The sequence below is a fragment of the Cydia fagiglandana genome, chromosome 19, assembly GCF_963556715.1.
Source record: "Cydia fagiglandana chromosome 19, ilCydFagi1.1, whole genome shotgun sequence".
Classification (NCBI taxonomy): domain Eukaryota; kingdom Metazoa; phylum Arthropoda; class Insecta; order Lepidoptera; family Tortricidae; genus Cydia; species Cydia fagiglandana.
In genome coordinates this window covers 4,114,524-4,130,300 of record NC_085950.1, presented here as the reverse complement: position 1 = coordinate 4,130,300, position 15,777 = coordinate 4,114,524, and the positions used below count along the sequence as shown (strand labels likewise).

At 36.7% G+C, this 15,777-nt stretch overlaps 1 protein-coding gene across 2 annotated transcripts in view; it reads left to right on the top strand.

Moving 5' to 3' along the window:
- LOC134673854 (oxidative stress-induced growth inhibitor 1-like) overlaps window positions 1-15,777 on the top strand; it is a 74,124-nt gene that overhangs the window by 47,258 nt on the left and 11,089 nt on the right. For both annotated transcript variants that reach the window (XM_063531893.1, XM_063531894.1), the window contains exons 2-6: window positions 197-647; window positions 4,505-4,610; window positions 4,875-4,974; window positions 10,840-10,923; window positions 12,592-12,780. In XM_063531893.1, coding sequence (XP_063387963.1) covers window positions 575-647; window positions 4,505-4,610; window positions 4,875-4,974; window positions 10,840-10,923; window positions 12,592-12,780 — 552 coding nt within the window. In that variant the 5' untranslated portion in view covers window positions 197-574. The remainder of the gene's footprint in view (window positions 1-196; window positions 648-4,504; window positions 4,611-4,874; window positions 4,975-10,839; window positions 10,924-12,591; window positions 12,781-15,777) is intronic.

The following is a 15,777-nucleotide window of genomic DNA, read 5'->3' as shown; positions in this document are numbered from 1 at the left end:
GATCCTTGGAAGATGGTTAAATTAGTTACCTTAGATTCCATTACATAGTTAGTTACATACAGGTGGACCTAATAAAAGCTTGTTAAAAACGACTTAAAAGAGTTAAAAGCTTGCCCCATTTTAATATATTTGTCTAACAATTCAATATAAAGATGTCGCAAACCATATAAGTAACAACGTTCTTTTATTGTTCCAGGATAGACCCAGTGACGTCAGATGCAACCGCTCAACCGACCCATTCGCCGTGGGTGCCATCGAGAAAGACGTATATAAAACGTAGTCAGCAGGACTATAATCTGCATGTGATATAATTTATTCTAGCTATAACGACGACTATAGAGAAACATATACATACTCCTAATAAACGACTAGAAATACTTAGAGAAAATAGAATTAGAAGCAAACAAAAGAAACAAACAAAGGAGAAACATTTAATCTTTACTCAGAAATACTGAAGAAGGTAAATCAAATACTAACATAATTAAAGAAGACACGCTTAAATTAGAAGATTTGAATATAGAACAAGATCTAATCGTAAATAATAAAGAAGATATAGAGGATAGCACAATACAAAATGAAGGACAGCCAGAAACCTTGCCAACACACGTTGACTGATGACGCGGTCTACAAAGAAGTAGTTGTTATAGGTGAGTTGTTTTTATATTCTATAAGGGCTATTGAGCGACTTGTGGTCCAGGGAAAAGTTGAGGGTACGATGCCACGTGGAAGATCGCCTATGAGGTGGACTGACCAGATAAAAGCGGCAGTAAATGGCTCATCATCTCGACATGAAACCACCAGGAAAGCGGCCATCTTAGAAGAGTGGCGACGTGTTGTGAAGCTTGCCACCAACACCTGAAGTGATGACCACGACCACTCTGTCAAGACTAGTCAAGAGTGATACCGACGAAGAAGAAGAAAAGGATATTATAAGTACTATACTTAAAATATTATAACGTCTGCTTCCCGTAGAGGTAAACAGAGACCATGGATTCCCATTAGATCTAGATATTCACTGAGAATAGAATATAGATATTCACTCCTTTAACAATTTTTGATGCAGAATCATTTAGGGCCAGGGGGGGAAATACCCTAAATCGATAATTCTATACAATCATTTTCTTATTAAGTTAATTGCAGTAATTTAAAATAAGGAGACCTGAGCTAATACCTATTCATTTGTTAGGCTAAAACACAACAAAACTTCAATATTATCGCATTCGGCGTGAGGTTTTTTTTAAAGTAAGTTAACCTCGTAGTTTGTTGTTATCTGTTTCTATTTTCTGTTGTAAACATATTAATCTGAGAATTAAAAGAAAAAAGTAATACTGTAGGAGTGTAGGTCATACTAGGTACCATTGGTTACTTGTCCTTGTATACTAATGACTTAGTAAGTTCTGTTAGATTTGCTTTTTCGATGACAGTTTTGATGATTTTTTTTATTTTACCCTTACCAAGAGCTTGGTGAATAAAGGCAATACTCGCCAAAGCTTTGACATATGTGATGTGATGTCAGATGTGACACCACTTCATTACATTGACTCGAACATCCATTAACTAATCCTCTGCAAGCACTATTTTATATTTATCCCTTCCGTCAGGCCAATGACATATGATTCCTTTTACAGCAAAACATCTAAAACAATATAATCCTTATTTCCTAATTTGTACTTTTCAGCTTTCGCATAAAGTTGGTTTTCTTTAGCAACTATCATTGCGCTTAAGTCCTTTCTCACATCAGTTACCAAAAGTTCCAAATAACATAATTGGTTGTTGTAATTTAGACCCTAAAGAGTTTCCCCTAAAGTTCTTAATCCTTCGAAACTATTGTTGCGCTTAAAACGTATGTTTTAACAGATTACCATTTAGCATCGATTCGAAACGCGGGCCAAGTATCCTAGACATTGCGAACATAATTCGAGGTTGCAGTCATGCCATTCTTTTCCCTCTACAAATTAACAATGGGAGAGAAAAAGAGATAGGGCAAGAGTTTGTTTTAGAATTATAAAATGTTGTCAAATACAATGTATAACACTTTTTGTTTACTACGGAAACGTGCTAAAGCGGATTCGGTTTCACGTGTGTCTATTTATATTTTATGAAGATTGCTTTGTTAATTGCTATGAGTTTTGCAAGGACGTTTTGCAAGCGATGAAAAAGTAAGTAAAAAAAAAAGTAGGTGCGAAGCGTCGATCTTGTATTAAAATTATGAATATCACGCCTTTTTTAGGGTTCCGTACCCAAAGGGTAAAACGGGACCCTATTACTAAGACTTCGCTGTCCGTCCGTCCGTCCGTCCGTCCGTCTGTCACCAGGCTGTATCTCACGAACCGTGATAGCTAGACAGTTGAAATTTTCACAGATGATGTATTTCTGTTGCCGCTATAACAACAAATACTAAAAACAGAATAAAATAAAGATTTAAATGGGGCTCCCATACAACAAACGTGATTTTTGACCAAAGTTAAGCAACGTCGGGAGGGGTCAGTACTTGGATAGGTGACCGTTTTTTTTTTTGCTTTTTTTTGTTTCCTTTTTGCATTATGGTACGGAACCCTTCGTGCGCGAGTCCGACTCGCACTTGCCCGGTTTTCTACTCACGAATTCGTTGGTTTCCAGATTATACATTTCTAGTCTGTCCTATTCAGTAGTACGTCGAGTCAGTTCTAGTGTTAATGACACAACCAATCTTAATCACGTATTAAAATTGTATTTATTTTGTGTTATTCTTTGTGCTAATAAACATTTATTATTCTTATTCTAAAAAGCATAAGGGCAAAACCACTTTGTATCACTTTTAGGCAAAAATAAGTTTCATTAGGCGTATTCGTTTATGTTCATTTTATTTTTATTCCATACTTTATTTGCCTTGAAGAACAATGTTATAAAAACTCCAAGTAATGTAATCATATTGATCTGTATCAGATTTATATAACCACATGACCTAACAAGTTCATGGTCGTTGATCGTGAATACGCAAATGATCGATTACATTTGCAATGTAACATACTGGTTTTTCACAATCGTCTGTCAGTTTACAGTGAACTTTAATCCATTGTCATAAGATTTAATATTCGTTGCCTTAAATCATGTGTTCTGCATAGCCTTTTGCGGCAGTATACATTATTGGCTATCAGTTCTATTTGTATGCATTAGTCCGTGGAAGTTTCTCGTGAGTCAGGAGGTCAATTGGTCTCGTCTGCTGCTAAATTGGGGGTCCCGATAACATTCAATTGCAATTGATCCGTTTCGTAATATTTATGACCTGTCGTAAGCGTTTGACACGTGTTGCATTTATAACACAAGATGAACTTTGTATAGTAATGCATCGTTATTTTATCTCCTTTTCGCTTTCTTGCCATTATTTATCATTATCATGTCTCGTGCTCGAGATAATTATTTTAGTATTATTATATATGATAGTATTCTTAGTACATTAAATGTGATAAAATTGTGAAGAGCTTGATGGTTATTTCAGTTTTCCACAGGGTACTTTTCTAGGACCTTAATGTTTGTTGTAGTGGAGTTAGGACTTAGCAAAGGGGAGTTGTCGCGGTCGCCATATAAGGAGGCGATACGAGAACAAACACATAAGAAATAAATGATGAGAGTAGATAATGATTTATTGGTCTTAGTGTCTGGATTATATAACCGAGCGAGTGCGAATCGTCTCCATTTGTTGGGCATTAATGTGGTAGCATGTAGTATTTCTTAACTTCTCGTGAAAGCCTGTGAGCAAGTTCGATAGGTACGGTATGGATTTTGTGATCGATTCTGTTTTTGAGACTATTTCAAAATGGCGGAGCCATGGGGGTTCGCAAGGTGTACAGTTTGACCACTATTGTTTAATAATAATGTCTGACGACCGGTCTGGCCTAGTGGGTAGTGACCCTGCCTATGAAGCCGATGGTCCCGGGTTCGAATCCTGGTAAGGGCATTTATTTGTATGATGATACAGATATTTGTTCCTGAGTCATGGTTGTTTTCTATGTATTTATATATATTATATATATACAGGGTGTCCCAGAAATCGACGTCAAGCCGTAAACGGATGATAGACCAAGTCATAACAGTTATCATAAAAATACAAAAAAAAAATCCAACTCATGTTCTTTAAAAATTATGGTCACTTTAAAAGTTCACTAAAAAATCCACACCCTGTTATAGTTCTTTAACTCTTATTACTACAAATTCCATAATTTATTCTAATTTTTTTATTATTGTGTAATCTTGAATAATTACAGGATGTGGATTTTTTAGTGAATTTTTAAAGTGACCATAATTTTTAAAGAACATGAGTTGGATTTTTTTTGTATTTTTATTATAACTGTTTTGACTTGGTCTATCATCCGTTTACGGCTTGACGTCGAATTCTGGGACACCCTGTATATCGTTGTCTGAGTACCCACAACACAAGCTTTCTTGAGCTTACCGTGGGGCTCAGTCAATTTGTGTAAAAATGTCCTGTAATATTTATTTATTTATTTATTTAATGTTGTTTCAGGAAACGGCCCGAGTGGGATGGTGACGTCATTCATGCTAGCTGGCAACGTGCCATATCTCAAGGAAGTCCCCGCAGACCTACCCATTGACGACATGCTTAGGGCCAGGTAAGTTCTCCGATATGTATAACTATTTTTTTTCTGACAAAATTTAAAACAACTAAATGAACATCAATCGTTAAAAAAAACAAGTGCAGTGATATACACGCATCAGCATTCAGATGCTAGTGTATTAAACAATATAATAATATAATATTTAAAGAAATACACTGACAAAACAAGATCAAGATTGTGTGGAGACAAGTTTTTTAAACTACATAGAATTATGTTGTTATAATTAATAACACAATTTGTTTTGTTCTTTGTCCACAGATTGGAAAATATACCGGCCGGTCAGAGCCTTTACGAAGCTGACCTCTCAGAGCTCGCTGAGGGCCTGGAGGGGCGGAGCCAGAACCCTATCCCACTACTGGTGAGTATTCTTACCACAGGGCGGACACGCCATACATCAGAAAACGTTTACAATGTGTGCGCGGCACGTCCGCACACGCGTCATTGTGTATGTGTGGGTAATAAGTCGCTTTACTGAGAGGACGCCAGAAGTCCGCCAGATTCATGTCGCGGCCAGTTGCGAAGCGAGGTAATGCGAGTCGGGGTGGGGCGGTGCGTGGCCGTTCTGTATGTTACTTATTCTGTGATTCTTACGAACTTCTTCAGGCACTCTCTGTGGTCGCTGCCTCATGACTGAGGATCGTGATCATCGATGGAGGTGGATCCACACCTGGTTTTTATGATCTGCCTCCAACGGTGCCTTTTCATCGCGTCTCTGACGGCCGAGCAAAAGTTGGTTGAGGATGGGGCCCTGAGGTGACGATGCTTGCGAATATTTCATAATGCTAAGTAATTCCATATCAGTCATTACGTCAAGCTAGCTTTGCCATATCTGATACTGGCAGTTGGGTATCCAAAGGTCAACCACCATGGTATCCCTATCAGCGACGGCGACCGCTATCAGTACGTGGTCGACATATGTATTCGTGGATTTTATCTGTTTCATTTGTTTTATATACCTAAAGGAGCCCACTGACCTGGCAGTTAGAACAAAATTTTGACAGTTCCGAACAACTGACAGGCCGATACCGTCCAGTCCAGCGGGCTGTTAATCAGTGGACCCCTTAAGGCAAACGAATAGGCTAGAAATCGTTCATTTCTTCGCCATAAAAAGATTTTTTATTCGATTTTAGAATTTATCATCAAATTAATCAAATTATTAATTAATTCAATTATTCGTCACCAAATGAATCGAATTACCTTTAAACGAGCAATTCTTGTTTATTTATACCCATCAAAAACATAAATGTAAAAAAGGAGAGCCAAGTTCAATACAAAAATTATGCTTGGCTGTGGGGTTCGCCGCAAAAAGAATGGAGATTTAAATGAGTGCCAAGTTCTATGCAAAATCCAAATATGTATTTATAGGAACAAAATAACATTATAAACAAGTATTAAACTCTATTTCTTTGCTTTATTGGATACCTATAACGATTGCTGTTATTTAAAAAAAATGCGAGATCTTAAAGCAGGTTAGATTTGACTTGGCCAGTTTTCATTACATCAGTCATTTTATAAAGTTATTCAACATATATATTTTGTAATTCTGATAAAAACTGGCCAAGCCAAATCTAACCTACTTTAAGATCTCACATTTTTTTTAAATAACAGCAATTGTTATAGGTATCCAATAAAGCAAAGAAATAGAGTTTAATACTTGTTTATAATGTTATTTTGTTCCTATAAATACATATTTGGATTTTGCATAGAACTTGGCACTCATTTAAATCTCCATTCTTTTTGCGGCGAACCCCACAGCCAAGCATAATTTTTGTATTGAACTTGGCTCTCCTTTTTTACATTTATGTTTTTGATGGGATATCAATACTTTTTGTAAAGAAAACTAGGCAGGTATTGAGATTTAATGTTTTTTCTTGTGTTTCCGCTGCATGTTTTTTACTTCTGTTCTTTGTATTAATTATGTGGTGCCGCGCGCCGCCAACGACACACCGTTGGCCGGTTGTTTAGCGCGTATTACAGGTTTATTGTATGGGGACCCCCCCTATTTTTTAACTTTTTTTATTTTTAGATTTTTTCCTACGCTTACACACAATTACCGAGCTGGATTCCAAATTTCATCCTTCTAGGTCATCTGGAAGTAGGTTAGGTTTAGGTACTATATGTCAGTCACAATAAAAAAGAAATTTGTATGGGAACCCCCCCTATTTATTAACTTTTTTTTGTTTTTAGATTTTTTCCTACGCTTACACACAATAACCGAGCTGGATTCCAAATTTCATCCTTCTAGGTCATCTGGAAGTAGGTTAGGTTTAGGTACTTATATGTCAGTCACAATAAAAAATGATTTTTTTGTATGGGGACCCCCCCTATTTTATAACTTTTTTTAATTTTTAGATTTTTTCCTACGCTTTCACATAATAACTGAGCTGGATTCCAAATTTCATCCTTCTAGGTCATCTGGAAGTAGGTTAGGTTTAGGTACTTATATGTCAGTCACAATAAAAAATGGTTTTTTTGTATGGGGACCCCCCCTATTTTATAACTTTTTTTAATTTTTAGATTTTTTCCTACGCTTTCACACAATAACTGAGCTGGATTCCAAATTTCATCCTTCTAGGTCATCTGGAAGTAGGTTAGGTTTAGGTACTATAGGTATGTCAGTCAGTCTTAAAATTTACGACTTTTTGACCTTCATATCTTTATAACCGTTTGAGCTAGCTTCATGAAATTTGGGTTTCTAGATGTCCTTATGGATATAATTAAACACACGTAGTTTTATGTGTTTACGTTAAAGATGTTTTGAGTTATAGAAGGGTCAAAAGTGGCACCAAGTGGTTCGTGTAATATTACACTTGGCGCTGGCTAGCCAGTTCCTTTGCTTGAACTTGGCTTGACACGCTGCCGCGTGTCTAGATATTTCGGGGATCTAGGAAACGGCTCTCGATTTCGATGAAATTATATTTCTATATGGGGGTGTCGTAATTACATTTTACGAAAACAATAATAATATATAACAACTTAACAACACAAAAAACTTTTTTATTTAAAGATATTATCACTTTGTTGCACCTAAAATAGCAATTAATTTATCTTCTCTATGACTTGTAACCCGTTTATCGACTTGGCATAGTAGCTACTCGTAATAGCTATTATTAACATAATTAACGTTTTTTATAAAATATAATCAGTCCGTATCACTTAATAGTGCATAGTCATTTTTTACAATCACTGGCCTTCGACTGCGGTCGTTTACCGAGCTTAATTGGGTATTCTATGTTAGGTAGGTACACTGTAAGTACACAATATGTACTAATATTGTGAACTAACTAATTAAGACGGGGCTACGCAAAATTGTTGATGTACAGTCAAAGAATTTAATTTACTACCCATTTTGTACTTTGTCACAGTGACAACCGTATGAAGTCTCTAGCGGCTTTCATATTGATTGTCACTGTGACAAAGTACGAAATGGGTCGGAAATTAAATTCTTTGACTGTACAGTGCAGTTTAACTGTAAAAATGTGGGTTCATAGTGCATCCAACTTACTCAAAAATATGTCCCATACTTCTTAATTCACTGACATAAGAGCTATGGGACATATTTGTGAGCTACACTTGAATGAACTTAATAGGTATATTAGGTATACCGCCTGTTTTCCTTCCTGTTGGTTTCTCACGCTATAAAAAACATCGCATCACTTTTGATTTGTAAGTAAAATTAGCTACTAAGCAAGCCATGATATTGCCTCTTTTACCTCAAATAGATTACCACTCAAAAGACTCCGTGTTAAGAATCGCTTAAGAATATTCGCTCTGTCTATAAGCTGGCTTTCTGGTAGTGATACCACAGAATAAATAATAGTACTAGGTACAGAAGACTCACTCTCTAACAAAACGCGTCTGTCACGATCAGCACAGATATGGCCGCTTGGTGGCGACAGCGCCACGCGCCGCTTATGGCAAACCCCAAAATTGGGGTCGAACGGATGTACTTTTAGCTGCCTGTAGCAAAGCGACGAAATCGCGGAGTGAGCCACGCCTGGTAATACATACATTTTTTCTTTTTTTTTACGCATGATTATGATGATCATGATTATGATTATGATGGAACACATGACACATAACTTAAACACATAATAATGTAGTCGTTTACAATGTAACTTTCATGATCCTGGTCACGGCACCAAATTGTAACGAACCCTCATGATTGATATAGTTGATCAAGCAGGTCTTGTCAGTAGAAAAAGGCGCGAAATTTGAAAAATGTAGGCGAGAAGGGATATCGTCTCATAGAAAATTTGAATTTCCCGCCTATTTCTACTGACAGAATTTGCTTGACCATCTATAGTAGGGATGCTACGAGTACTACGTATCAATGTTATTCGATGTTTGAATATTGCGAGATTTCTAAAAATGTTTACGGTGTTACGTTAGGTACGAGATTAGCCAAATCCATAATTTAAAACCAATGTATTGATGTACCTACTGCGTATAAAGTATGAAATTTTTAACAATAAATAAAGCTTGAAAAAAAGAATCTTGACTAAGGTCTCGCTTGGAGGTTGGAGGCAAAAAAAACATAAAAAAGCTAAGTGTGGCACATTGAGCGGCCTTGAACGCGACTTGTGGTAGGGTTCACTTAACGAAACAAATGAACCTTTTGAGCGCACTTAGGTTTAGTTACTTGTAGCTAAATAAGCATTAGGTATAACTAATAACTACAATGTAATAGACTTACAATGTAATAAAATTATTGTAACTAATTTTAACCTACTTCCAATGGCCTCTGCAACAAAGTTCTATAATATACATATCTTGGTTTACGGATGGTATTTGAGTACTAGGTAAAGATTAACTGGGTCCATATTGGGTCGCATAATAATTGATTGTCCTAATGTAATGTTACGCATAAAACTCATTTCGCATAATTGTTATTGTACTGGAAATATTAACATTTCTGAAATATTATAACACAAACCTAACCTAACCTACCCTATTCTACACAACCTATGCAAAATATTTTCGAAAATACTTTCTGTTTCAGCTGGAGAAAAAAATATGCGAAAAGAGATTTATGCGTAACATTACATTATGACAATCAATTATTATGCGATGAGATAGGATCCCAGATTAACTTTATGAAGAAAACTGGTTTACAATTCTGTGACTTTAATTATGTATTAGGACATTTTAATTATGAGTTTACCTACTGAACCATTATTGATTAAACTGTGCAGTGTGAAAAAACCAGCCCGCATTAAGATGAACGACCTTACAGTCTCGGTCGCCAATTAAATAAATGTTAGATAAGTATTTAATGTTAAACTTATAAAACAAATATAAGTGGCCGTTTGATATGGTACTTTTATTTTATACACGCTATAGGAACTTGACAATAGTTTTAGGAGTTTACAAATGCTACAATATAGATACTCGTATCATATCATATTTATCAAATATTTCATTATTTTCAGAAAAAAAAGGACAATCAGGATCAAAAAGTTTTTCAGACTATACGTCAAAAGTATCACTTTTTGCGCGTCGCTATTGATGCTGACTGTATATCCCAGAGAGACAGAATCCGTCTAAGCCACTCTAAGCTAAATCTATTTTTCACCACACCAGCTCGGAAAGACTTACTTTGCACTTCAAAAACTGATAGCAAAGTTGCATTTTATTCACATGTGAGGCAAAGTTTGAGTTGTTTTCTTATGTTTGCTGGTAGAATTGACTTTCAAATGATGACTTTAGATGATAAATATTTAATAACATTCATTTGGATTTAATTTGATTTTGTTTTATATTTTACATTTAATATTTGCTTCGGGTTGGTGTGGTGAAAAATTTTGTGTTTCACTCGGGGGCAAATTTTGTTTAACCCTCGTGCTTTGAAACACTCGCAACGCTCAAGATTCCATTTTTCGAACCACTCGCTACGCTCGTGGTTCAATTTTGGAATCTTTCGCTTGCTCGGGTATCAATATTAGCACGAGCGGTTAAACAATAACTTTGCCCCCTTGTAAAACAAATAGGTAACTATTACAGTACATATGGTCCTATTTTCGCGCACTAGTGCGTGAAATAGCAATTTTCGTGCGTATGTCAAAAGTTTAAAGGTCCATATGTACTGTAAAACGTTGTACGATACACGTGCGAGTAGGTAATTTCCTCTTTTCCGCACTTGTATCGTAAATAACTATTATAATTTATAAGCCGATCCATTTATGAGTAGGTAAGTTCTTTATATGAGTGTCTCTTCTTTCAGATGGACAATTTACTGAGGCCGTGCGCAGACCTAGGCATCCCGGCGGACTCGCTCATAGAGTGGAAATATGACGTACAAAAACAAGTAAGTAGTTTCTATACCTACCATAGACTAGGAATCCATGACTATCCGACGCCCACGTGTCTTTGAATGGACCAATCACGGCAGCACGAGACCCGCTCACCTCGTCCCCCGCTCCCCTGTATTTTTGGCAGCATGGATTTCATGAAATAATTGCTCTAAGGTCCGTTTAGAGGATTCCTAGTCTATGATACCTACCTACCTATCAGCCAATGACGTCTACTGTTCTTCTGATGTAGCCCACAAGATGTCAGAACCTACTATTGATTCGGACAAATTGTGTTTTTTGAAAAACTAATTATAGCCAGCATTTTATGAATGTAGTATGATACCTTTGCGTATGGTGCTTTACGCACATCTAGCTTTTTAATTTTTGAGAAAAGTATTACAGTTAAGAAAAAAGTTTTTAGAAATAATCCTTAATAAATTTTAAACAAAAAAGGTTAAGTATATGCAAGTTTTTGGTAAGACTCACCATATTGAGCACCATATGCAAGTGTCATTTTAAATGTCAAACTTCTATGAAATTATGACATTTAAATAACACTTGCACTGCGTGGGCTATCAAAATCGCTGCAGACTTTTCTTGGTCTAACTCTACCGATTCTAACTTTAAGATACGTCAATGAATAGTTCTAGAAACGATATGGATCAGATATGTCAGTGTCAAATGTGACGTTTCTTCAAACAAAAATCTCACTTTTGACACTGACACATCTAATCCATATCGTTTCTAGATCTATTAATTGACGTATCTTAAAGTTCGAACCGGGCAGTTATTTATAAAACACCAAAAGAGTTCTGATTCAATAAATGTTTTGTATAATCAGTCCATAACTGTTTAAAAAAAACAATGGTATGTTTTCATCATCACTCATAATCCTACCAGCTGTGGTTAAAATCAATTGTAATCCGAGACACTCTAACAATCACTGGTTTATTTAAACATTCATTATTTTCAATCCATCTTTGTTTGTGTATGTTAAGGCAGCTGTCAAAACGGTAATAAAGCGAGTAAAGAAGACGCTTATAGTCTGTATATTTAGGTATCTATATAAAAATTAACTGATTTGCAAGACCGAAGTGATCCCATAAGTGTTCCGTAAACAAAGTTTTGTACGGAACACTAATAAACAAAATCTACCCTCAAATGGCTTCTTAAGCCAGTTGAGGGTAGATGAAAACATTACATGATCAAATAATGTAGGTTAAAGTCAGGTTTCAGTGACAGATCCAGGCGGTTTTGTATTTGGTTGGTTAATCAATAAATGTTATAACTACCCGAAAATGTACAAATTGTTTGTTTACTTTTTCTTAAATACCTAAAGATACAGACTATAGATATAGATTCCGCGTTCATAAAAGAGATGCAAATATTAATCATCCATTGCTGGATATTGAAACTGCTGCCGAGTACTTTGTAAAAGAAAACCCTAGCGCGTGGGGAAATATAGTCTGTCAAACAACTTTGTCAGTAGGAAAAGGCGCGAAATTCATATTTTCTATGGAACGATAACCTTTCGCGCCTAGATTTTTTTAATTTGCCGTGCTTGGTTCTTTTTCCTGGTTCTTACTGACTGACAAATTGGTTTGACCAACTATATATTCATCTACCTATCGCTGGTAAGACTCATTACTTCATCTATACCTATGGTACCTTTCTTTTTTCAGATAGACCACATAGTCCTAGGCCGGGGCCCTCCCGGCGGCGCTTGGCACACCTTCCCCCCCTCCGTGCTCACCCTCTCCCCCGCGGCGTGGCTCTCACTCCCACCACACCCGGCAGAGGGGGAGGGAAGACTGCCGGCACGCGCTGTAGCTAACTACTGTAGGAGATATGTTCAGAAGTGTAAACTACAGGTGAGATCCTAGGGGGGGGGTGCCCCGGACCCCCCCTCTCCGTGCTCACCCTCTGCCCCGCGGCGTGGCTCTCGCTCCCACCACACCCGGCAGAGGGAGAGGGAAGACTGCCGGCACGCGCTGTAGCTGGGCGTTTTCGGAAATAAATATCGAAAACCCAATTCTCACAGATCTCGGTGTTTTTGGGTCCTTTCAACTCAGAATCACTAGCATATTCAATTCTGATGATAAAATAAATGTCCCAAAAATTTGTATGAAAATTGTACATTCCACTACGTCACGCACATACAAGTGAAAATTTTTTTCATACTAAAACGTGACGTAATGGAATGGATATTTTGGGACATCTTTTTTTAATGGTGTGATGGAGAATGCTGTCAATTCTGAGTAGAATGAGCCCAAGAACGTCCAGATGTGAAAGAATCAGGTTTTCAATATTTATTTCTGAAAACGCCCAGCTAACTAAATCGAAAGCGGGACAGTTTTGAAAATCTAATACAATTAAAATCGCCAGTGCGCCCGCGCCCTTATGCATATATTGCAAGGACATTTGTTTACTAGTTACTTACAAACTCAAAGCAACATTTTTGTATTTACGTTTTTGACCTTCTTCTTCTTTATTTGCCATGCCCTAACGGACGTCGGCGACCACCTTTGCCATCTCTCTCCTGCTCTTAGCCATTCTTGCCAGCGTGGCTGCGTTATCCATGTTCGTCCATTTTTTTATGTTGTCAAGCCAGTTGACCCTCCTTCTTCCCCTTCCCCTCTTGCCATCAATTTTTCCCTCCAATATTAACTGTAGTATATTATATTTGTCATTTCTGTATATGTGTCCAAAATAAGATATTTTCCTTCTCTTTACTGTGATCAAAACCTCTAACTTTTTGTTCATTCTTTTAAGTACTTCCACATTCGTAACTCTATCAGTCCAGGAGATTTTTAACATACGCCTATATAGCCACATGTCGAATGCTTCTATTTTCTTTTCCATAGCTTTATTAAGAGTCCACGTTTCGCAGCCATAGAAAAGTACTGATAGTACATAGCACTTCACAAGTCTCCAACGAAGCTTTAGGTTGATATCCTTGTTGGAGTAAATAGACTGCATTTTTATAAAGGCATTTCGCGCAATCTCTATCCTGACACGTATTTCCTGCTCCATATCCCAGTTCTCGTTCAGCCAGCAGCCCAGATACCTGTACTTTTGTACCTTTTCTAATGGTGTATTATTTAATCTTAAAATGTGTGGAGTTGTATTAGATTTGCTTACTACCATAAATTTAGTTTTGCTAATGTTAATTTTCAACTTGTAATAATTTATTTTGGAGTCTAAACGATTTAATAGATGTTGTAGTTCTTCAGGACTATTAGCTAGCAGGACGGTATCGTCTGCATATCTTAAATTATTAATATACTTCCCATTACATTTAATGCCCACATCAATCCCCTCAAAGGCTTCTGAGAAGATACGTTCTGAAAATAAGTTGAAAAGGCTTGGGGATAAAATACATCCTTGGCGGACTCCTTTTAGTATTTCTAAGTCTTCGGTGGCTATATTTCCGACTTTGATGTGGGCAGTTTGATTCCAGTACAAATTTTTAATAATTCTAGCGTCTTTGCTGTCAATATCTGTTTGATAAATAAAATCCATTAGTTGCTGGTGATTTACGGTGTCGAATGCCTTTTCGAAATCGATAAAGCACAAAAACACGTCTTTTTGATGTTCCAAACAATTTTGTATCAGTACCTGGATTGCTAGCAGAGCCTCTCTTGTTCCTAGACCGTTTCTAAAGCCAAATTGAGTTTCGCTGATGCAGCTATCTATCTTACTAAATGTTCTGTAGTGTAATACTTTAAGGAAAACTTTTAATACGTGGCTCATTACACTAATTAATCTATATTCACTGCACATTTTAGCGTTAGGTTTCTTGGGGATTGGCAAGAAGGAGGACTTAAGCCAATCGTCTGGAAGGTCTCCCGTATCATATATTTTATTAAACAAAGTTACCAAAATGTTAGTTCCAAATTCATCCAATAATTGAAGTAATTCTCCATGCAAATTATCTGGTCCTACAGCTTTTCCGCTTTTGAGCATTTTGATGGCTCTTTTTACTTCTTGCTCTACAATTGGGGGACCCTCATATTCGTCAGGGTTATTCCCAGGCTCTAATCTTGTGTCATTGAAAAGTATCTTAATATAATTTACCCATTCTGCTCTTTGCTCATCAATATCCGTTAATAACTTATTTTCGGAATTTGTCAATTTACCGGTAAGATGTTTGCGTCCAGTGTTAGTGAAATCTTTTACTTTTTTATGCAAGTTAAAGCTATCGTGTTTAAGTTCTAGCTCCTCTATCTCCACGCATTTCGATTCTAGCCACTTATCCCTTTCACATCTGATTAATGATCTAATTTTATTATCTATGATTCTGTATTTTACTTTATCTGTTTCCTTGTACCGTCTTCTTTCATCCATTAAGTTTAATATTTCTTGTGTTATCCACGGGCATTTAGTTTCTTTTTTCCGGTAACCCAGGATATCTTTGCTGACTGTAATTGTAGTATCCTTAAACTTATCCCAGATTTCTTTCGTGTTCATGTCTTATACATTTAAAATTTTCTTAAGTTCATTGTTATAGTCATCCATCACTTTGGTTCTAGTTTTTCTATCTTTAAGTTGATCAATAGCTATCTTTCTAAAAGGGTTATTGTTCACTGGCGAAAGAGTGGACTGTAAAAAATGGGACGATAGGGGAATACTTTAGGGCCGGTTGAGCAAGAAAGTTGTTGTATGCCAAATTAACTTATGGAATTAAATTTAAGTGCGAGATAGTGTGAGACGAAGTTACCTTTGCAATCCGGTGGTTGTGGGTTGAACCGTTGGTTTCTGTTGTGGACTGCTGGTGGTGGTCCGGGCTGCCCTTGTCGCAAGCTAGAGGTAAGCTCAGAACCGTTACCTTCAGTCGGCCAACTTAGACCTAGGTTTTTCCACTGCAC